The 21,738-nt window shown below is 69.3% G+C and overlaps 2 protein-coding genes across 4 annotated transcripts; one reads left to right on the top strand and one right to left on the bottom strand.

Annotated features, from left to right (window-relative positions):
* The first annotated feature begins 2,329 nt into the window (after positions 1–2,329).
* DNAJA4 (DnaJ heat shock protein family (Hsp40) member A4) lies at positions 2,330–10,869 on the top strand. 2 transcript variants are annotated; one of them, XM_037509970.2, is made up of 8 exons: positions 2,330–2,384; positions 2,992–3,130; positions 5,707–5,887; positions 6,626–6,730; positions 7,100–7,327; positions 7,825–8,055; positions 10,337–10,437; positions 10,511–10,869. In XM_037509970.2, the coding sequence occupies exons 2-8, from the start codon at positions 2,999–3,001 to the stop codon at positions 10,718–10,720; spliced, it is 1,188 nt and encodes a 395-aa protein (XP_037365867.2). In that variant the 5' UTR covers positions 2,330–2,384; positions 2,992–2,998; the 3' UTR covers positions 10,721–10,869. The 2 variants fall into 2 exon arrangements, with proteins under 2 accessions (XP_037365867.2, XP_054550696.1); XM_054694721.1 differs by lacking the exon at positions 2,330–2,384 and having other exon boundaries at positions 2,965–3,130.
* Positions 10,870–11,864: 995 nt separating this feature from the next.
* SKIC8 (SKI8 subunit of superkiller complex) lies at positions 11,865–20,947 on the bottom strand. Of its 2 annotated transcripts, none has more exons than XM_037509972.2 (11): positions 20,909–20,947; positions 19,103–19,151; positions 18,531–18,558; positions 17,148–17,253; positions 16,758–16,930; positions 15,354–15,502; positions 15,163–15,256; positions 14,735–14,828; positions 13,673–13,765; positions 13,064–13,142; positions 11,865–12,149 (listed from the first exon to the last, which is right to left on the bottom strand). In XM_037509972.2, exons 2-11 carry the CDS (start codon positions 19,112–19,114, stop codon positions 12,060–12,062), a joined length of 918 nt encoding a protein of 305 aa, XP_037365869.1. In that variant the 5' UTR covers positions 19,115–19,151; positions 20,909–20,947; the 3' UTR covers positions 11,865–12,059. The 2 variants fall into 2 exon arrangements, with proteins under 2 accessions (XP_037365869.1, XP_037365868.1); XM_037509971.2 differs by lacking the exon at positions 20,909–20,947 and adding an exon at positions 20,202–20,375.
* Positions 20,948–21,738: the final 791 nt, after the last annotated feature.

Genomic DNA, 21,738 nt, shown 5'->3' with positions numbered 1-21,738 from the left:
GGGCCACAGCGCCCGGCGCTCAAAACCCAGCACACGCCCTGAGGTCCCTGGGCTCGGGGGCGGCGCGCAAGACCCCAGGGCTGGTGCTGAGGGGAAAATAGTGTCTTTATTAGGAAAGAAGAAAGCCATCAGAAGGGAGGAGAGAGAGAACCGGCGGACACCAGTGCGGGGCGAGGGTGGCGCGGAGGGAGGGCTCAGAGCGGGGACCCAAGGGTGGTGTCTTGGTGTTCCTCAAAGAAAGGGCATTAAGAAATGAGGCCGGGAGACGCCCTCTTGCCCCGCAGCCAGCTGCTGTGCCCTGGGGCCGCCCGCTGCCTGGCGCCCTGCACGGCCCTTGGTGGAGCCGAGCAGAGCCAGTTTTTCTGCTCCCAGAGATTAGATAAGCGGGCGGCGGGGGAGGGAGCGGGCCATCCGGGTGCTTGGCGGGGCTGGGGACCGCCGGTGCCAGGGTGGCCTGTGCCGGGGCGGCCCGATGGCCGGTTCCGGTGCCCACTGCGTGCGCATCGCCTGACCCCTGTGCTGGACACCAAGGCCTCCCAGCGAGAGTGGACGTCAGGCCCACGCTGCCCGCTCTCCCCAGCTGGCCTCCTGCCGTCCCAGCCACCCGTCTCCGCCAGCACCCAGAGGTCACCCTTCCAGCACCTGGCGCCTGCTGCCCGGCACCCTGGCCTTCCCGCCGCCCCACCCCCTCCCGCCACCCGCCGGCCGCCAGGCTCCCAGGCGCTCCTGGAGGCGGCTCCTCTCCTCCCCACGAAGGTGCCAGCGAGGGCCAGTGCTCAGGGACAGCTGCAGTGAATGGCCCGTGACCCCCCGGTGCAGGCTGGCCACTGGCTCCCGGCCCAACGAGCTGTTCCTGGGTAGCCAGGTGACCTGGGCCTCCACGGGACTGGCCACCAAAATATGGGTCATCGGAAGCTGTGCGTTGGCTCACAATAAAGTGACCAGGGAGCCAAGAGGACTCCTGGCGGGACAAATCACAGGGGCGGGGGCTGGGGGGGACAGAGTGGACGCAGCTCCAGAGCCCGGGCCTGGGGTCCAGGAGCCGCTGCCCTACCCCCCCGGCCAGGCCTGACCTGCCAGGCTTTGCCGGCCCCAGCGAGCCCGCCATCGGGCGTCACACGGCGTCTGTCCACTTAGTGCTGAGACCTGGAGACTCAGTCTGGCGGCACCCGAACCCGCCGATAGAGCCACGGAAGGACTGACCACGGGCGTGGCGGGCGCGGTGGCGAGCGTCCTCTGTAAACGTGCGCGGGGCGGCGGCAACATTCGAGCAAGATACACTTCCTGGAAATCCGCTAGAGAAGCTGGGAAGTTCCATTTCGTTCTCTCCGGGAAGGGCCCTTCACCTTCCCCGGAGGGCGGGGGCCAGCTGCTCGGCGCCCCGCGTGGACGGCGGTGGCCATGGCTGTGGGGGCGGCGGAGCCAGGGCAGGCTGAGCGCCCCGCCGGTCCCCGGGACCCTGCGCGGACTGGGCACGGGGCCTGGGAAGCGGCCCGGAGGGTCCTCGGCTGGGGGGGTTGGGCTGATATCTGCCAGGGCTGCCTCTCTGCGGCATGCGGGGGCCTGTGCCACGCTGGGGGGCCAGTCCTGGCCGGGGCGCTGGCTGCAGTGGAAGGGTCTGGTGGCTCAGAGGGAGGGGCCCGGGAACCGCGCAGCGGCCTTCCCGGCGGTCATCTCTCCGCCGCCAGCCCTGAAGGGGGGGCTCCTGGCTCCGCTGCGGGCCCCAACAGGGCCCAGGAGCCCTGGGAGGTGGCGGGAGGCGCACCCCTCCCACCAAGGCAGCAGGGCAAGGCTGCCGCCGGCTGATAGCGGGGCCGCCGCCCATGCCTGGCCCTGCGGCCGGTGGCCAGGCTGCCTGTACCCGAGCTGGCACTGCCCACGCAGCTGTGTTCTCCCAAGCAGGGTCCGCACCCCGACAGCGTGTGGCTGGGGGGCTCAGGGCGCCAGGGGAGGGCCAGTGCCCACCACTGCCCAGAAAGAGGGCTGGCAAGGCGCCCCCTGACCCAGCGAACGGCTTAGGCCTAGACGGGGGAGGGCCCGGGCCGCCCCCGGCCCGCCCCCGGCCCGCCCCCAGCCCCCCCAGCCCCCCGCGGGCCGGGGCTCCGAACACGCAGGTCGTCGAGGGGCCCTCCGGCTCCGCGGGCCTCGAGCCGTCCGCGCCGCCCCCGCGTGAGCGCACAGAGGCGGCCCCGCCCTCGGGAGGGGCGCGGGCGCGGGCGCGGCTGCCGGGGCGCCCCGTCGGGCAGGGCTCAGCGCGCCCCTCGCGTCCGCAGCCCAGGGGCGCGGGTCGGTCCCAGGCCCGCCATGGCCCGGGGCGGCGGCCAGAGCTGGAGCTCGGGGGAGGCGCGCGAGCAGCCCGAGGGGCCGGCGGCCGCGGAGCCGGGGTGAGCCGCGCGCTGGGGCCGTCCGGGCGGGGGGCGGGCTCCGGGGCCGGGACGCAGATCTCGGGGCGGCGCCGGGTCGGGGGCCGGGGCCCGGGGCGGGGCGCGGGGCGGGGGGGGGGGCCGGGGCCCGGCTCGGGGCGCGGGGGGGGGGCCGGGGCCCGGGTCGGGGCGCGGGGGGGGGAGGGCCGGGGCCCGGGTCGGGGCGCGGGGGGGGGGCCGGGGCCCGGGTCGGGGCGCGGGCCCGGGGGGGGGCCGGGGCCCGGGTCGGGGCGCGGGGGGGGGGCGGCCGGGGCCCGGGTCGGGGCGCGGGGGGGGGGCGGCCGGGGCCCGGGTCGGGGCGCGGTGGGGGGGGCCGGGGCCCGGGTCGGGGCGCGGGGGGGGGGGGCCGGGGCCCGGGTCGGGGCGCGGTGGGGGGGGGGCCGGGGCCCGGGTCGGGGCTCGGGTCGGGGCGCGGAGGGGGGGGCCGGGGCTGCCCGCGCGCGCGCCCCGGAGCCCCCGCGGGGGTTCTGGGCTCTGTGGCGTCACGGCGCCCCGAACCTCCCGCCGGCGCCGGCGACACCCCGCGGGGCGCGGGCGGCGGGGCGGGCGCTGACCGGCCGCCCCGCAGCGGCGCGATGGTGAAGGAGACCCAGTACTACGACATCCTGGGGGTGAAGCCCAGCGCGCCCCCGGACGAGATCAAGAAGGCCTATCGCAGGCTGGCGCTCCAGTACCACCCGGACAAGAACCCGGACGAGGGCGAGAAGGTGCGGGCGCCGGGCCGGGCCCGGCCGGGGCGGGCGCGGGGGTTGGGGGGCCGGGCGGGGCGGGCCCGGGGCGCGGGCTCCGGAGGGCGGGGCCGGGCCGGGGCGGGGCGCGGGGCGGCGGGCAGGGCGGGACGGGCCCCCGCCGCGCGGCCGAGGGTGGCGTCCGGTGCGCGGGGCCCTGCGGGGCCCCGGCCCGGGTTGGGCGAGCTCCGGCCTCTCCCCGCGGCCGCACAGCCCCGGGGTTCCCTGGTCTTGGGAGCCGCGCTCTGGACAAGCCCTAAACCCGCCTCCCCCAAGGGGCCAGGACGGTCCCGCTGCGTCGTCTCCAGCGCGGCTGTTGGGCGACCACGTGCCGCCGCCGGGCCGGTGCAGGAGCGTCCTGTGGCCCTCGTGGAGCTGCCCAGGGCCCCAGGCGGTGCCCACAGCTGGCCCAGTGCCTGCGGGGGCTGGGGGTGCTGTGCGGCCGGGGTGCCCGCCTGGCCCGGCCGGGCTCGTCCTGGGCTCACACCCGTCTGCTGTGCCTTGGGCCTTTGGGCCGCCCTGGGAAATGACCCCTGGCACCCGCCCTCGCCTGAATGCTCTGGGTGCCCCGGGGGCTTTCAGAGGCGCTTTGTGGGCACGAACAGCGATGGCTCGGGCGCTCCTGCCCCGCCTGCGCCGCATCCCCCAGCAGGAGCGTGGAGGCGCCACTGGATGGACACCGACGTTTGGCTGCCCACCCGTGCGGCGCCGGCCTGAGTGCTCCCTCCCATGGCATGTACCCCACCCTGGTGCCCGTCCAGCGGCTTCAGGCGCCTTCGCCCGGAGGAAGCCCATCCTGGACAGTGGCCTCCTTTAGGGTCAGCGAGTGCCGGCTGCGTGGCAGTCAGTGCCAGTGGCCCAGCTGCTCTGGGCAGGGTTCGCGCCGGGCCTGACCCGAGCACATTCCTGTAGGGGCCGCGCGGCCCCTTTCACCCCCGTGTGCACCGCCCCAGCCCAGGCCTGTCACGGACGGGGCACCAATGCTGAGGTCTGGCGGCCCCACAGGGTCCGAGCCCTTCAGCTCTCGGCAGGTCCGTCCCTCGTGGGCCCTGGTTCGTGGCCGCAGCCTGTGGGGCCGGCGGGCACGCGGGGGCCGCTGGGTGGGGATCCTGGCGTGGCCGCTCTGTGGGCGCTCAGCCTCCCCCACCTGCCACAGCCGGCACAGGTGGCCCCGTGAGCCTTTCTGCTCAGCTTGTCACTGGATTGTTAATGTCGCTGCAGAAATAGATCCCGCCAGCACCCCCAACAGCTGGGAGCTCCCCCCCCCGCTCCTCCCCCGCTCCCGGCCGTGCTGCCAAGGCCGCCTGTGTGGTCAGTGCTGCGGGCCCTGACGTCAGCGCAGCCTGGCTCCCATGGGCGCCTTCCAGACAGCGACGGGGCTGAGCTCGGGCTCTGCGGGTTGCGCCGCCCTTTCGACCAGTAACAGAATCAGGGCAGACGCCCAGAGGACGCGGGACCAGGGGCGGGTGCACCCTGTGGGGTGCCGGTACCCGAGGGCTTCCCTCCCGGCTGGGCCTGGTCTCGGCACACACCCGAGCCCCCCTCTCTGCTGAGGGCAGTGGCGCGCTGGGCGCTGCTGGCTGGGGCTCTGGTGCTGGGCCTGCTTCCTGGGCGTGGGGCAGCGCGGGTGAGTGCCCCGGGTATGTGGGCGGCCCCTCCCTGGCCGGCGGCCTTGGCCGTGACTTGAGAGCCTGCTTCTGTCACACTTGATCTCACTCGAGGCCGGTTTCTAAGGCCCAGTGATGAGGGGGTGGGAGCACCTGCCCAGCATCTGTGCCTGAGGCCACCCCCCAGGGCCCCACCTGCCCTGCAGATGCCCCTTGCTGGCCCCGCGGCGGCCCCTGCGTGGAGGTCAGTGTGGACGCGGGTGGGCGGGCAGGCGGCAGTGAGCAGGGGCGAGTTTGGGCACCTCAGGGTTTGTGAGCCCAGAGGCAGCTCCTGGGCTGCTCCGACCTGGTGCACGTTCTGAGCCTTTGCTGGGCACAGGGTCCAGCTGTGGCCACGGGGATGTCCCCGCGCGTCCTCCCGCCAAGCCACATGCTGCTTCTCACCTTGCGCGCCCTGGCCGGGCCGGCGTCTGCTGGCGTCTGGAAGGGGCAGGCCCCGCTGGAGCTGCGCAGCGCTGAGTGGTGCTGCCCGTGACAGACAGGGGGCCGTGGGGGCGGGAGAGGCCAGCCAGGGGCGTGGGCTGGCCTGTGTCTGTGCCTGGTAAAGTGAGCTGGGGGCCGGCCTCCCCAGGGCAGCTGCTGGGCTCCTGTGTCCCCGCTCCACCTGGCTGCCGCCTGGCGTGCACAGCAGGAGGAAGCCGCCTTGGGGGCCCTGCCCGGCCCTGCCTGGCCCTGCCCGGCCCTGCCCGGCCCTGCCCGGCCCTGCCCCGCCCTCCCTGGCACCCCCCCAATCCCCCGCCCACACTGTTTCTGGCTGGGTGGCGGGGGATGGGGTGGGGTGGGGTGGGGTGGGGGGAACAGAAACCGGGCACGCCAGGGGGACACCTGTGAACGCAGGGCATCCCGCTGCGGGAGCAGCTGACACCTCTCCCGGTCTCCCCCTCCCAGTTTAAGCTCATCTCCCAGGCCTACGAGGTGCTGTCCGACCCGAAGAAGAGGGAGGTGTATGACCAGGGCGGGGAGCAGGCCATCAAGGAGGGCGGCTCGGGCAGCCCCAGCTTCTCCTCGCCCATGGACATCTTCGACATGTTCTTCGGCGGAGGGGGGCGGATGGCGCGCGAGCGGAGAGGTAGGCAGCGCCCCGGCCCGCCCGCGCTGGCCTGGCTCCAAGTGGGTCGTGGCCTCGTTTTCTGAACTGGCTCCCGAGATTTCCCGGATGATGGAACCTGCCCGTCAGGCCTGAGGGCCTTTGTGGCGAGTCGGGCCCCGCGCCCGCCCCCGCTGCCGTTTGGAGTCCTGGGGTGCGTCTCCCAGGTTTCTGGCCTTCCCGCCTCCGGGCTGAGCTGTCCCCTCGACTGTCCCGGCCCTCGCGGCCCCGTCTAGTCCCTGGACGACAGCTCTGCACGTGGCCTGGCGGGGCCCGCGGGAGCCCGGCTGTGCTGGCCTCACGCTGGCGCCAATGGGGAAACATGGGGTGCAGCCTGCCCCCCGCGATAGGCAGGGAAGGCGGAGCATCTGCCGCGGGTCTCCGCTGCCCGACCCCAGTGTGGACTGCGGGAGCCTGGCCCCCAGCTGAGACGCGCCCCACACCCCCGCGAGAGGGCAGGCGGGGCCAGCACCGGCGTCCTGCACTGACCCGGCCCCAGGCAGGCCGGGCGCGGAGGACCTGCCCCGCCGCGCCACACACGTGGGCATGACAGGCGTTCAGCTGGAGGCAGCGCTTCACATGGGCCCGGGCCCTGGTTGGGGGGCTCGGCCGCCGCGGGTCCCCCCTTTGCTCGCAGACAAGGAAAGCCGCAGGTCCCTCCATGGCGCTGCGCGCCTGGCCCGGCTGCCCCCTCACACGCCGCGCCCGGCTTCCGTGCAGGCAAGAACGTGGTGCACCAGCTGCCCGTGACGCTCGAGGATCTGTACAAGGGCGTCACCAAGAAGCTGGCCCTCCAGAAAAGCGTCATCTGCGCCAAGTGCGAAGGTGAAGACTGTTCCGGGGGACCGGCTCGTAGGCCCGGGACGGCGCGGGGAAGGCAGCGCCTCTCGTCTGAGCGCCCGCTGCTCCGGGGGCGCGCGCGTGTTGCTGGGGTGACTGTTCCTCAAAACCCGCGAGGGTCCAGGCGGCGCCTCGGCCGAGCAGCCGGCGGGGTGGCGTCCGTGCACGAGTGTGCAGCAGAGTGCGGGGCGATGCAACTTTAAAAAGCCGCTTTCCAGAGCCGGCTCGGGGGCAGGCCCCGGGGCGAGGCTGGGTTCCCGCGGGCAGCTCCGGGCAGGCGTCTGGGACCCGGGTGGGGAGCCGCCTGCCCCGAGGGTGCCGGTGAGACGGGCCGCCACGTTGCCGCCCTCCCAGGCGTCGGCGGGAAGAAGGGGTCCGTGGAGAAGTGCCCGCTGTGCAAGGGCCGCGGCGTGCAGGCGCACATCCAGCAGATCGGGCCGGGCGTGGTGCAGCAGATCCAGACCGTGTGCCTCGAGTGCAAGGGCCGCGGCGAGCGCGTCAGCCCCAAGGACCGCTGCGAGGGCTGCGGGGGCGCCAGGGTGACCCGCGAGAAGAAGCTCATCGAGGTGCACGTGGAGAGAGGTGAGGCGGCCTGGGGGCGGGCCCTGAGGGCGCCACGGCCCGGCTGTGGGCAGAGCGGCCCCTGCTGCGGGCCCGGCGCCCCGGCGCCCTGGACTCTGCCAGGACAGCTGTTCTCCAGGTGCCTCCTCCCTCGGCCGCCTTCCCGCAGACGCTCGGGGTGGGACAGGGCGGCAGCGGGGACGCCCGGCCGCCTGCAAGGGCTTCTTGTTTGAGACACACCGTTCCCTGATGGTGCCCCCCAGGGCTGCGCCCCCCATGCAGGGCTGGGCCCCCCGTGTGGCGGACCCGGGCCTCCTGGGCTGTGTGGCCTGTCACTCTCCCCCTGCCCCTGGGCGGAGGACCCTGTGATGCCCAGGAATGTGGGGGCCCAGGGGCCCCCAGCACAGGGTCTGGAGGCCTGGTGAAGACAGGACCCCAGGGGGCGCGGTGCCCCAGCAGCCGTGCCGACAGTGCGGGTCCGCGGCGGGCGGCTAACCCGAGGGGCTGCTGTTCCGCAGGTATGAAGGATGGGCAAAAGATTCTCTTTCATGGAGAAGGCGACCAGGAGCCTGAGCTGGAGCCGGGCGATGTGATAATTGTGCTTGATCAGAAGGACCATAGTGTCTTTCAGAGGCGAGGCCACGACTTGATCATGAAAGTGAGAATCCAGCTCTCTGAAGCCCTCTGTGGCTTCAAGCGGACGGTAAAGACGCTGGATGACCGCACGCTCCTCGTCACGTCCCGGCCAGGTGAGCCCGGGCACCTCGGCGGCTGCGGGGCCGGGCCGCGCCCCCTGGAGACCCGGGCGGGGGCAGACGGGGCGCCGCCTCCCCCAGGGCCTGCGGCGCGCCAGCTCGTGCGGGGAGACCACGCTCTGCCGCCGGCACCTGCCCTGGGGCCGGGGCAGGGGGGTGGTGGGGGGTACGGGGGGAGGAAGCCCAGGCGGGCCCCCCCACCTGGCCCCCAGGCGGGTCCAGGCGAGGGGCCGGCTCCCTCCGCCTCTGGCGCGCTCTGTGCCGGCGTGGGGTGAGGCAGCGGCCCGCCCGGGCCTGGCCAGAGATTCCCAAAACTTACTTGGAAACAATGTCAAACTGGCCAAGTCGGGGGAGTGGACGAGGAGGGACCACGAGCGGCTCCCGGTGCGCCCCGCCCCTTGCCAGCCCCCCCACCCTTCTGCACCCCCAGAGCCCTTGAGCAGCTCTTGTGCTCCGCCCCCGCCCCCCACCCCCCGCACATGCGACCAGGGAACCCCAGTGTGCGGCAAGGGTTTTAGATGTTACATACGCGCTTTATTTATGCTGCAGGAACTGGGGTGCAGGCCAGAGGTGCGGGGGTGAGAGGCTCACCAGAGACAGTGGGGAGCAGAACAGGCAGACTGACCGAGACACACTGCTGAGGGGAGCAGCAGGGACGGGGCAGCTGCGCCCGGGGGTCACTCCCGTCAGGGGTGGGGCTGGGCCGCGGCTCCAGGACTCACCCGCCCCGCGCCCCCCCCCAGGCAGCGGGGAGGCCCAACCCAACTCATTTACAGATTTCCTGAGGTCAGGTGGACCCGAAAAACACTTCGTTTGTGAATGTTTCTGAGATTCGAAGTGATTTTTGCAAGCATTTATTACAGGCCCATGAAATACAAATTAATCCGAGCCAACAATGCCACCCGCAGTGGAAAACCTGCACACCCTGAAACACACACTCACACTCACACACACACTCACACGCACACACGCACCCCCTCAGGACTTAGAGCGTGAAGTGTGGCCAAGGATCGGGTGTTCAAGAACCAACAGTGGTTTCTGGCTGTTAGAATCCCGTGTGCCCGCGCCCGCGCTGGTGGCGTCTGAAGGGGGATGTCGAGGTTTTGTGATGCGCCTGATTTGCAAGCCGCTCCTGTTCCTTCTGATGAGGAACTTCTCCCCAGAGTCTGCTTTCTAAAGGAGGGCTGTGGGGTCCCGGGAAGCCGTGGCGGGAGGCTGAGCCAAAGGCCGGACGGGCCTCCTCGGGCCGGGGCCGGGCCTTTGCCCTGTCCGGGCGCCAGGGTCTGCAGCTGCGGCCGGGGTGAGGGGTCTCCGCTGCGGAGCTGTGGGTTTGATGCAGGCGCCCCGGGTGGCGCTCAAGGATACCACGGGACTGCTGGGCGCCTTCTCTGCGTGGGACGCGCCAGCTCCAGTGGCCTTAAGAGCCGGGTCCTGCAGCCTCAACGGCGGCCCCAGCCCGGCCCCTCAGGCCCAGCCAGGCCCCGCGGGAGGCCCAGGGCCGCAGCCCCGCTCCCCAGACACAGGTCCTGCCAGCGTCCCCCACCCGCCCGCCCTCAGGGCCCGCGCCCATTCTGGCCCACCCGCCCGGCAGGGCCTCTGCGTCCTGGGCGCTGCCCATTCTTCCCAGAGAGGCAGCACCCAGGATGACAGCTTCCCTGGGGGGGACTCCCCCAGACACTTCAGAGCCCCCCAGTCAAGGACAAAGCCCTTACTCAAGAGCGCCCTCACCATGCCAGCACCCCAGGAGGCGTGCCAACCCTTGCACCGCCTCTGGGGCCCCTCCCCGGGGGCGCTCAGGGCAGCGCAGCAAGTAGGCCGGGGTGGTCTGTGGTCGCCAAGCGGGGGGAGGGAGGCCCCCCTCAGCCTCTTGGTGGCCAGCAGTCATCAGGTTAGCGGCGGACGATAAACACGCGGGGGAGGCCAGTAACTGAGGGACTCGCCAAAGGGCTGTCACTCCCTTGAGAAACTTCAGCTAAAGACAAAGGGCATTGGGGGCCCCCAGGGCCTCGTGCCGGGGACCCCTCGGGAGGCGAGGCTGGCTCGGCTGTTGGGCACCCCGCGGCCTCTCACCGGTGTCCGTGTCTCCGCCTTGGCCTCTGCGCCTGTCGGCCAGAAGCCGGGGCCTCTGGATTGTGGCCGGGCTGAGGGCGATGAGGCCTGTGTGGCCAAGCAGGCCCAGGCCCCCTGCTCGGAATGGGCTGCTGAGGCGGGGTGGGGGCTGGCCGGCCGGGGGCTGGCCCGGTGGACCTGCCGGCCTGACGCCCGTCTCCCACAGGTGAGGTGGTGCGGCACGGCGACCTCAAGTGCGTGCACGGCGAGGGGATGCCGGTGCACAGGGCGCCCCTGGAGAAGGGCAGCCTGGTCCTGCAGTTCCTGGTGAGTGCGCGCCCGTGGCCCGGCCGGGCGGGGCGGGAAGGAGCCACCTGCTGCCCGGTGCCTCGCCCCCCAGGTCATCTTCCCTGAGAAGCACTGGCTGCCGCTGGACAAGCTCCCCCAGCTGGAGGCGCTGCTGCCGCCGCGGCCGAGCATGCGGGTGACGGAGGACATGGACCAGGTGGAGCTGCAGGAGCTCAGCCCGGGGGAGCAGAGCTGGCGGTCGCAGCGCGAGGACGAGGAGGAGGACGGGCCCCGGGCGGGGGTGCAGTGCCACACGGCCTGAGCCTCGGCCCCACCCGCGCTTGACCTCGCCAGCGTGCGCCCCTTCCCCGCCACCCCCGTGCCGAGCGTCTCGGGGCGACCTACGTCGTAGCGCGATTTATATCTAAACGTTCTAAGCGCGAATCTCCCGCGTCGCGTGGATGTTATTTGTGGCCTCAGACGCGACCCGCCTGCTCCTGGCGGCCACGGCGTGTGCCCACAGGTAGGGTGGCTGGGCCTCTGGGTGGCTCCCGCCCGACCCTCCCGGGCCCCATCCAAGTCTGGGTTCCCGGGGCACTTCCTTGGGAAAAGCACGTCCCGGGACTTGGTCAGCGCCTGGCCGGGGTGTGACCGAGGCCACCGAGCCTCCTGCCCCGCCTGAGGCCTGTGGTGAGGACAGGCCCGTTAAGGGGCTTGGGGCACCTGTTTGCCTGTGACCCGCACCTTGTGCCCGTGGTTTCCCTGTCGCCCTCCGCAAAGCTGCCCCACTCAGTGCTGCGGTGTAACGGAAGCGCCCGGTGTCCAGGCCCAGGCAGCCATGGCCTGGCTCCTGCCTGACGGGTGACCCCAAGGCGCATAACCGCCAAGCTCAGCAGCCTTCCAGAGGGCCTCCCTCCCTGCACAGCCGTGTCATGAAGGGCTCCCGGCTCATGTGCGTCTGGCCCTGACGGTGCTCCCTGTGACACGTGGGCCCAGGCCCAGGCCACCTCGCTGGGGCTGGTGTGGCTGTTGTGCTCCAGGCTGCACGTGGGGCTGCCTGCCAGACCCTCTTGGTTGCACGGGAACCCCCCAGGTCAGGGGAGATGGGCAGGCAGGTGGGGGTCCCCTGTTCGCCTGCTCTTCCAGCGGGGCCATGTGGAGCATCCACACGGGTGCAGGCCCCACCCCAGCCACGAGCGAGTGTGGCCTCTTGGGGTCATGCACAGCAGCGGAACCCAGCTAGTGTGATGGTGGACTTGGCGTCAGGCGCTGGGCTTGCGCCACGCAGACCATGGCGCCTCCAGGGAGCGAGTGCCCCCTGCACGTGGCGGGCGACTTTTGGGCGATGGGGGCCTGACTGAGGGGCACACGCAGCTGCAGGCAGTAAGAGGCAGGTGCTGAGGAGCCCCCAGGAGCACCCCTCTGGGTCAGAGGCGGCAGCGGCTTCTGCCTCCCGAGCAGCCGGCCGGGCAGGGCTGGGGGACCCACAGAGGCTCACGGACCCTGGCGCGTCCCCGTTGAGGGCAGGCGAGGACGGGCGTCGGGTTGGACAGCACGCACGGCAGCTCCCACGGAACAGGAGGTTTATGTTGTTTCTATAAAAGGTAACCCTTGGCTGCAGCGTCTGCTCGACAGGCGGGGGCGGGCGCCTGGCCGCGAGGCTAAACAGGGCAGTCGTAGACGTGGATTTCCTGGTCATCGCCCACAGACACGATTTTGGAGCCGTTCCCGCTGTACTTCACTCCCCACACCTGTGAAGAAACGAGAAACTTCTGCAGGCGCCTCCTCGCGCGGAGCCTCCCCGGCTGGGCTGGGCGTGGCTGAGGCAGCGGCCTCTCCCCCACTCCCGGGAAGGGCTCTGGCCCCCGAGGCGACTTCCCAGCCCCACACCCCGCACTCCAGGAAATCTCCTTCCTAGACACAGACCGACCCTCACAAACCTTCTGAAGATGCAGAATGCGGGGGGGCGCCCCAGAGCCTCAGCAGGGTTCCTGCTGCAGGACGTCACCCCCACCCCCGGGCTCTGTGTTGAGGAGACCCCACGCCCTTCCCAGACGTGACGCGATGGGGCTGCAGACCCCAGGCCAGAGCGGCCCTGACCCAGCACTGTGGCCAGTCGGGGGGATGGGACTCCAGCGCGCAAGGCGCTCCAATGAGCGCGAGGCCGCCTCTCCGAGGGCCACGCCTAGGCCCAGGAGCGGAGCGTAAAATCCAAACCCCTCAGCTGTACTGGCAACGATTTAAGATTCCATGTGAGAAAGCAAGACCCACCGCGCCCGTGCTGAGTCGCGCAAGGGGACACGCACAGTGGCTTGGCAGCTCCTGGCTGGGCGGCGGTTAATCAGTTAATCACACTGAGGAAAGTCCTGCCAGGCTCCGAGTGGAGGGCGCATCGGCCTGACACCCAGGGGTCCTGTGCCCAGGAGCCACAGCCCCACCTTCACCCCTGGCTGACCCTGGTGGTCGCTCAGCCAAACACCCGGTTGCGCACAGGGGGCGCCTGCTCCGGACGGCCCGGAGTGACAGACACCTGGGCAGCGCCCGGCACCAGAGAGCAGGTGCAGCCCCGGGTGGCTGCCTTGGGCCACCCAGAAGTGCCTGCAGGGCCGGCCTGGGCAGCTGGGCAGCAAGGTCCGGAGGGGTACGCTGGGCGGGGCAGCCTCACCTGGTCCTGGTGGTCAAAGAAGGTGTGGACACACGTCCTCGTCCCAACATCCCAAACCTTCACGCTTTTGTCGGACGAACTGTTTGGAAAGGGGTGTCGCTGTCAAGGAGCGCTCCAGGACGGGGGCTGCAGAAGGGGGCACTGGCCGGCCCTGCGCACCTGCCCGCCGCTGCTTGGGAGCCCCACCCCGGCGGGGCCGTGTCCCCAGCCCTCGTCCGCCCGCCCTGGACCTGGCCTTCACACGCCCACCACCGGGCAGGAGGCCCGCTGAGGCTCCTGGGGCAGCTCTGGGAGCCCCGAGTCTCAGGCAGGGGCCAGGCGCCTTCTCACACTGCCTGTCCGGCCTCCTGTGCCTAAAAGCGCCACCACCCACGCACGCTGGCCGAGGCGTCCCGCACGGGAGCTGCGGCAGAAGCCCTGGTCTGTGAGGGAAGGGAGGTCTGAAGCGTTTGGCCGCGCAGAAGCTAGGACGGCTGCCTTCACTACCCCGCGGCAGACCAGAGCCGCCGAGCTCAGCGAGGGCCGCTCCGTGCTCAGACGCCGAGGAGGCCGCCCGGGAAGCCCCGGCCCCGCCCTGGCTGCTCAGAAACAGCCGAGGGCGGCGCGTACCTGGAGACGAAGTGGGTGTCGTCGGGACAGAAGGCCACGCTCAGCACCCAGGACGCGTGGCCGCTCAGCGTGCCGGCCAGGCTGGCGTGTTGCCTGAAATGAAGAGCATCGGACAAAGAAGGGTCAACGCTGGCCTCGGGGAGCAATGCTGCCCCGGCTGCTGCCCGTCAGCGGCCAACTGGGTCAGCGCGTCCTCGCGGTGGGAGCCAGGGCCCAGCTCCCAGCGGGCAGAGCTCGGAGGTGCAGGTCAGGGATGTGGCCCAGGGAGGCCACGGTGACGGTGTCCAAGCGAGGGGCTGAGGCGCCCTGACTAGGGGTGGACAGGCCGCCTGTGACCCAGCAGAGGCCAATCAACGCAGCCATTTTCTTTTGGATAAAGTGACTGAGGCCTGCAGTTGCCCCCAAAGACAAGACCCACTGAGGAGGGCAGCCTGGCCATGGTATGGCCACACTGGCAGAGCTGTGGCTGCAAGATGGGCCGGCGCGGCCACCACCAGGGCAGGGGCTGGGAGCCTTGAGACAGAGCGGGGTTCTGGGATGGCGGCCACCCTCCCCTGGCAGCCAGCCTCTCCCTCTGGGCCTCGCTCGCCAACTCTGTGTCCATCTGGCAAGCGTCTGTCTCCAGAGGATGCCACGGAGGACAGGCTCGTGACGTGGGGCTGAGTAGGCAGCGGGCCATGAAGGCAGAGCAGTCAGACCAAGCGCCAAGGCCTCAGGCCCCAGAGGGCGGGAGGGGCTCAGGCCCAGACCATGCACTGTCCCCACGTGACAGGGACCCAAACACCAGCGAAGTCCACCTCACCTGGCCGGGAGGCAGCAGAGGACCTGCCGGGCACTCACACCCGCTGTGGCCACTCTGCCCACGGCCTCTCCCCTGGGGCAGTGCCTCCTGAGCCCCGAGAGGCAGAAGGGCTGAGAAACAGCAGTGTGACCCCGGCCTGCCAGGTGCGCAACTCGGCGCCAGGACGGGGCGGGCGTGAGCATCTGACGGGCCAAGTGAGACTGGACAGGATGCAGGGCCAGAGGGCCCAGGAGACACCTAAGCCCCAGTAGGCAACTCACACGTCGTAGATCTTGATGTAGCCGTCGTCGGAGGCGGTGACCAGGAGCTGGGAGTCCGGGGAAAAGGTCAAGGAACGGATGGGCATGGCGTGGCCTGAAATGCACAAAGGCCCCGTTAGCCCATGACCTTCCATTCCCTCGCAAGGGCCTCTAGTGACCACATCCTTCCTGGCGGCAGGCATCAGGGTGGGCAGCCCTGGCACAGCCCAGGGGGCTTCCCATTCAGGGAGGCGGACTCCCCACAGGGGAAGGGAGAACCGAGGAGGCCCCAGAGTCCGCAGCATGCGGGGGCAGAGCCAGCCGCTGCGGCCCCACGTTCTCGGGAGGCAGCCAGCACAGAGCGAGCCCTGTCCGGTTCACCGCGGCCGCTGTACCAGCACACCCAGCCCCACCTCAGACGGCGCTTTGAAGCCCCCCAGGAGCAGCACCTTCCAGCGTGTGCAGGAGCTTCCCGGTCGCAATGTCAAAGATGTTGATGATGCCGTCGATGGCGCCGCTGGCCAAGTACTTGCCGTCGGGGCTCTGCAGGGAAAGTGACAGTGGTGCTCGCTGCCGTCTGTCCCACCCCGGGCACCCGCCAGCCACCCGCAGCCAAACAGCCGGGGGGCCGTCTCCTCACGTAGGCGATGCTGAGGATGAACTTCCCCCGCGTGTCCAGAGAATACTCCTTTTTCCCACTTTCCACACCAAAGATGTTCACTTTCCCCACGTGCGTTCCCGTGGCCAGGTACTGGGAGTCAGGAGAAAAGGCCAAGGTCCAGGCATCCACTAAACAAGGAAGAAGACGAGACCTTAATTTAAAAACCCAAGTTTGGGCCTCCCCGGTGGCGCAGCAGTTGAGCGCTGGGTTGCGAAGCTGCCCGCAGCCTCTGCAGCGCCGGTTCGATCCCCGGCTGCTCCCCGGCCACCAGAGGAGGGTCCCACATGGCGCGCAGACCTCTCCTGCCGCCCGCTGCTCCCCCCAGCAGTGTCCTTCGGTCCTTCTGCCTGCTCTGCTCCCCGCTCTGGCTCTGGTGAATTCTCTCACCCTCCGGCGCGTCTGACTGTACCCAGTGCTTGTATAAACAAACAAACAAATAAATAAATAAAAAATAAATCTAAAAAATAAACAAAATAAAATAAAAACCGAAGTTTGGTAAAAGGTACTTTTCTCTAGAACAGTGACCCAGGAGATGGGGGTGAGGGGCTCAGCCTTGGCGCCTTAGGTCTGCACGGAGGGCAGGACACTGTGGGGGTCACCCGCCCCCAGACCAGACCCGTCCTCACATGGGACAGTAGCGGTGCTTTGAAGGTCCGTGTGATGCTAAAAGCTTTATGCTGTAACACAGTTAGTAGTGAAGTGAAAAATAACTTAGATGCATCCTCTTAAAAAACTTTTGGGGGGCCTCCCCTGGTGGCGCAGCTGTTGAGCGCTGGGTTGCGAAGCTGCCCGCAGCCTCTGCAGCGCCGGTTTGATCCCCGGACACCAGGTGAGGGTCCCCCGTGGCGCGCAGACCTCTCCCGCCGCCCGCTGCTCCCCCCAGCAGTGTCCTTCGGTCCTTCTGCCTGCTCTGCTCCCCGCTCTGGCTCTGGCGAATTCTCTCACCCTCCCGCGCTTCTGACTGTACCCAGTGCTTGTGTGAATAAATAAATTAATTAATAAAAAAAAAACTTTTGGGATTAAAATCAGATTTTTCTCACAACCATGACTCCCGTGAACAGCTATCGTGACGGGAATCAGAAACGGTCGTCATGTAAAATAAGTGCTACTATCACTTAGAAGAAGAGACATTTAAGAGTAACTGTTTTGAGTTGTTGATATAAAACCTTTCTCAGACCTCCACTAGACATTTTTGAAGTTCATTCCAAAAGAGAGCGGCGGAGCCAGGCCTGACCTGACGCACGGCTCTCCACAGCCTCGACTCCGTCTCACAACAGACCCGTGGCTCCGGCTGCCTCTGCCGCGCGGGCTTGAACACATCTGTCTGGTGAGCCCTGTGCACCCCCCCACACCCCAGTGCCCACAGGCCGCGGCCGCTCTCACCAGGCCCCGCGTCTATGCACTTGATCTGTTTGCCGTTTTCCAGGTCCCAGAGCCGGATGTGCGCATCCAGAGAGCTGGACGCGGCGATGGGCAGGGTGTGGCTGACGTCCACGGACACCACGCCCAGCTGGTGTCCCTCCAGACTCCACTGCAAGTCCAGCCTCTCATCACACCTTAAAGGGGAACAGAGGCGTGGGGCTCCCCTCACACGACATGCTGCCCCGGTGCGCCCCAGCCCTGAGCGCAGACCCAAGGACCTGAGCGCTCCAGGGCGCCGCCGGCCGCCCCATGCAGGATTCCGGCTTAGGCAACAAGGAGCCCAGGAGCCAACCCCCAGACCCGGTTTCCAAGGCCTGGGCCGGTGTGTGTGTGGGGGGAGGCGGCGCTCACCACTTCCAGACCTTCACCAGATCGTCGAGGGACCCGGTGACCACCGTCTCGGCGCTCTCCTTCTTGCTCGTCCCCCAGGCGACGGACCAGATGGCATCGTCGTGCGCTACAACGGAAGCGGCGGGTCAGCGAGCTGCAGCCTCCAGGGTGGGGCCCGGCCGTATACGCGCAGACGGAAGGCTTGCGGGTGCCCGGCCTGGGGGACCAGGGCCACCGGCTGGACCCTGCTTTATCACCAGGGTGTGGCTCTGAAAGGCTGACCCTGGACCGAAACGGGAAACGCGGGGCCCCTGCCCCGAAGAGCTCGCTTTGGAGATGTCTGCGAACAGCAGCGAGCTCAACCCTAAAAGCAAGCGCCTCGCACGGCTGCCTCTGACACAAATGTGGGCACAGAGGTGGCCGGGGATGTGCTACCCACAGGGCACAAAACTTGGGCGGCATATAAACTCCCTGCAGTCTGCGCAGTCTAGGAACATCCCCCTCACCTCACGGACAAGGCGCCAGATACTTGGAGGCACCCGGTAGCTCGCCAGAGGGAGACACTAAGGAGGGCAGAGCCGGGACTCAAACCCAAGTCTGCAGGCTGTACCCCAGGGGCACCCAGGGCGCTGCAGGGTGCCAAGCACATGTGGAGGCTCCCTTTGCGGCAGGGGTGACCGCCAGATGCCCCAAAGCTGCCAGCGGTGGGTGGCAGACCAGCAGGGTTCTGTTTCGGGGGCGCAGCCCACCGAGCCCGCCAGCTGGCTACCTGGGGTCACTGCCCGCAGCTGCAGCAACGGAGGGGCTCCCCAGCGCACAGCAAGCTGGAAGAGTGTTTTTGGCTCAAACCTGCAACAACCCAAGTGCCCCCTGCAGCGTCCCAGGTGGTGCTCGCCTCGCCAAGGCTGCAGGGAGGAGGCTGAGCTCGCTCTGGCACAAGGCAGGTCCACCCGCGACCTCTGCGCCCAGCCTGGCCCACCCGCCCCGGCCCCCTTCCCGCCACCTCTGGCTAGCCCGGCCCCCATACCGGGCCCCTGCAGACGGTCACCGCACGCGCTGGGCAGCCCACCCTCCTCCGTACAGTGCCGAGGGCTCCAGGGCCCAGCTGGTCATACGCGGCTGGGCCCAGGCTCCTTCTGTGACCAGGCCGGGCAGGCCCCGCCCCACCCCCGTGGTGGTGCCCTCGGGCAGGAGAGCTTTCTGGCCATGCTGCAGGTTGCCCTGGTCTCCTGCTTCTTTTGTGCGTCGTGCAGCTGCAGCTTGTGTGAGTGTTCTGCTGTCACTGCCTCTGCCAACTCTTCTGCCAAGCGAGTGAGCTTGGGAGCAAGGGTCTGGTCGGCACCAGGGAGTCGTCAAGAGACCCAGAGCTCGGCTCGCGGCGCGTCCCGGGCAGCGGCTGCTTACCTTGCTCTTGTTTGAAGAGAATACTGTACTGGAGGAGAGCGGGCGCGTTAGCCGTGGCAGAGCCAGCTGACACCCCAGCATGGGGGACTGGACCCTATTCCCTGCCGCCGCCTGACTGTCCCTCCGGCCCCTGAGGTCCTGCCCAGGCAACAGTTAGTCCCACCAGAAAAATTTCTTTCAGAAGGGAACGCCAGTCTCTCCTCCCTCAGGACCATGGCAGCCCCGCAGGGCGCTTGGGATCAAAGCCCCTGGCTGGGCGCTGGTCACCGGGAGGCCAAGCCGGTCTGCAGCGGGTGACGCGGTCGCACTGCCCTGGAGGCTGCCAGCCCCCAAGCGAGACACCCCCTTTGCTTTTTTTTTTTCCCTTTTCTGCATACAAACGCTTTCAGGCATCCTCAGTCTCCCTGAAGATATGGCGAGGAGCAGCCCTAGCGTGCGTGTCCCTCCCTGCACCCCTCTGCTGTGGTGCGCCCAGCCGCCTGCTTCCGGACCACACACCCAGGTGCCAGTGGGTGTGACCTTGCAAGGGGCCCTGTGAAGCTCTGCCCCCCCTCCGCCCCGTCCAGCCTTACCTGGTTGGTCATCTCTGTAACCGTGGACGGGGGCCCAAGGCCGGCAGCTCTGTGGAAACAACGGCAGGTTTCAGCGAGGGGCCATCAGGACAGGGGCTATGAGGTCCCGCTGGGATGCAGTGGCTCTGCCAATCCTCTGGGGGTCAGCCTGGACCCCAGCCAGCACTGCCAGGACCAGCATGTGCTTCCTCCCCGGGAGCCTGGGGACCCCCACACCGTCTCCTCCACTTCAGAGGGGCCAGCCTGCAGCCCTGCTTCTCTTCAGAGACACGAAGACACAGGCCCCTCACATTTTCAGTACTGTTCATGCAAAACTGCCACAATCCAACATGGCAGCAAAGTGGGTTCAGTCAAGCACGCCTGCAGGAACTGGGAGACACGTGGGGGGTGGCAAGAGAGACAGTTCTCCCAAGGGCCTCGGCGTCCTCACGGGCAAGCTCAGTCTCACACACGTAAACTCGCTTAGGAAGAGACTGAGTCCGTTGGGCTTTGTATGGGGATCTGACACTGCGCCAACGGCTGCGCCTGCAGTCTTGCAAGGCCCCTAAGCCTGCTCAGGATGTTAGTAAATATGTAAAATGAAATACGCAGGGGTAGGGGTAAAGACAAAGCCCACTGCATCGCCATGATCTGAGGCAGTTGTGAGTGTAAGACCGCCAGTGCTCCCTGGAGCCTGCGCCCACACCCACGCAGGCCACAGGGCCAGCCCAGGCACGACGTGCTCTGCGGGTGGCTCTGTTTACACCACCTTCTTGAAATCTGGGCTCAGGCAGTCAGCGCACGACCCAAGGCAGGTCTACGTGAAGCGCCAACCTGTGTTTCTCCAGAGGTCCTGATGCCCCTGGGCCCAGGCCCAAGACAGCACACCTCAGCCCTGTGCTGGCGTGGAACGCCAGGGGCGCAATCACAGGAGGAGTGGATCATGCTGTGCTTGACCCACCACCCGGGGGGCACTCCAAAGACGCACTCCAAGCCCTGGCAATGCGGCTTCGTGCCATCTCGCACACTGATGGGTCAACTCCAACCAACACACTATGTCAGCAGACCCAGCACAAGCCCAGCAACGATCACGTGTCAAAGCTGTGATGCACTCACACACCTAGGCAGGCCGACACCAATGATGGCTCCTGGTGGCAAAGCTATGCCCAGGTGCGGCGGGTACTGCCCGCGCAGAACTGAAGCAAACGCCAGTTTCAGTAAGAAGTTAAGGAGCGCAAGGACGTTGCTTGGCTTCCAACTGATGCCCCTCAATTCTGCCCTGGACAGTTCCAGAGCCCACAGTGGCTAAGCCCAGGTTCAGGTTACTGGCATTAAATCCACAAACCCACAAAGGCTCCTGGGGGTCTTCTAAGAATGGGAAAAAACTAAACGGCTTTAAAATAATCTGCCTTGGGGCTCGCTGGTGGCGCACGGGGTTAAGCACCGCTCGAGGAGGCGACCCGCGGCCTCTGCGGCGCAAGTTCCATCCCCGGGCCGGCCAAGAGCCGCGGGGCTCGGGAGCTCGGCCTGACGCCGCCTCGCAGCGCCGGTGTGGCGGCCACGTCCGAGCGGGGCGCCCGCGCCTCTCCCCGGCGAAGTGCCCCGGCCTCCCCGGCCCGCGCCCGGCGCCCCGAGACCGCACTCCGCCGGCCGCCCCGACGCCGGGGGCCTTTCCGGCACAGCGAGCGCGGCCTCGGTCGCGCCGGGAGCCCGCGGCCGTCGCTCCTCGCTCGGCGCGCCCCCGCAGACACCGGCCCACGCCCGGGCCGCGCCCGAGACCCGGAGCCCCCTCCGGGCAGCAGCGCCCGGGGCGCGCCGAGCACTCACCACCCGCCGTTGCGCCCGCCGCAGCCTTGACGTCAGCGGCGCGACTGCGGCGCGCGGCGATGAGCTAAGGGGCGGAGCCAGGTGGTCGTGGGCGGGGCCAATGGGGCGCGGGCGGGGCGGGACCACCAGCTGTCATGGGCGGGGCCTCTGGCGGGGGCGGGACGACGCCGTCGCCGAGGGGCGGGGCCCGAGCGGTTGTGGGCGGGGCCGGTCGGCTGGCCGGCGGCCAGGGCGGTAGTGGGCGGGGCCGGCGGCGAGGCGGGGCCACGAGCCGTCGGGGGCGGGGCCGGCGGCGAGGGGGCGGGGCCGCTGGCGGGGGGGCACCCCCTGCTGCGATTGTACTGGGGTTCACTGTAGCGACTCCTGCGCTGAGCTGCTTGAAAACCTCCAGTTGGCGCGACCCCGCCGAGGCCTGCTGGGTCCCGGCAGGGCGGGGGGCGGCGACCCCCCAGGCCGCAGGGCGGCGAGGGCCGCGGTCCCTGTGTCCGCGGGGCCGGGGCTGGGGACCCCGAGGGGCCGGGGCCCGGGAGCCGGCAGGTGGCACCCAAGGAGCCCTGGCCGACCTCAGGGGCGTGTGTCCACGGGACTTCACCCAACCCCTCACTGGGAACACTTGGGTCTCCACGAGCAGGCGTCGGGTCCCCGGCGTGGACACCCCGTGGGGCGCGGACACCCCGTGGGGCGCCTCCGGCAGGTCGCACCCGCCCCCTGGCGCCCCGACTTGTCTGGACCGAGTCCGTCGCGGGCTCCAGGAGAAGCGACTCCAGCCCCAGCTGCGGGCTGTCCTCAGGCCCGGGGCGCCCGGTCCCCCAAGGCTGAGTGGACCCGGG

Source organism: Talpa occidentalis, unplaced genomic scaffold (genome assembly GCF_014898055.3).
Source record: "Talpa occidentalis isolate TD23 unplaced genomic scaffold, MPIMG_talOcc4v2.1 talOcc4.14, whole genome shotgun sequence".
NCBI lineage: Eukaryota > Metazoa > Chordata > Mammalia > Eulipotyphla > Talpidae > Talpa > Talpa occidentalis.
The sequence above is the reverse complement of the archived record's forward strand: the minus strand, read 5'-3'. Positions and strand labels throughout refer to the sequence as shown.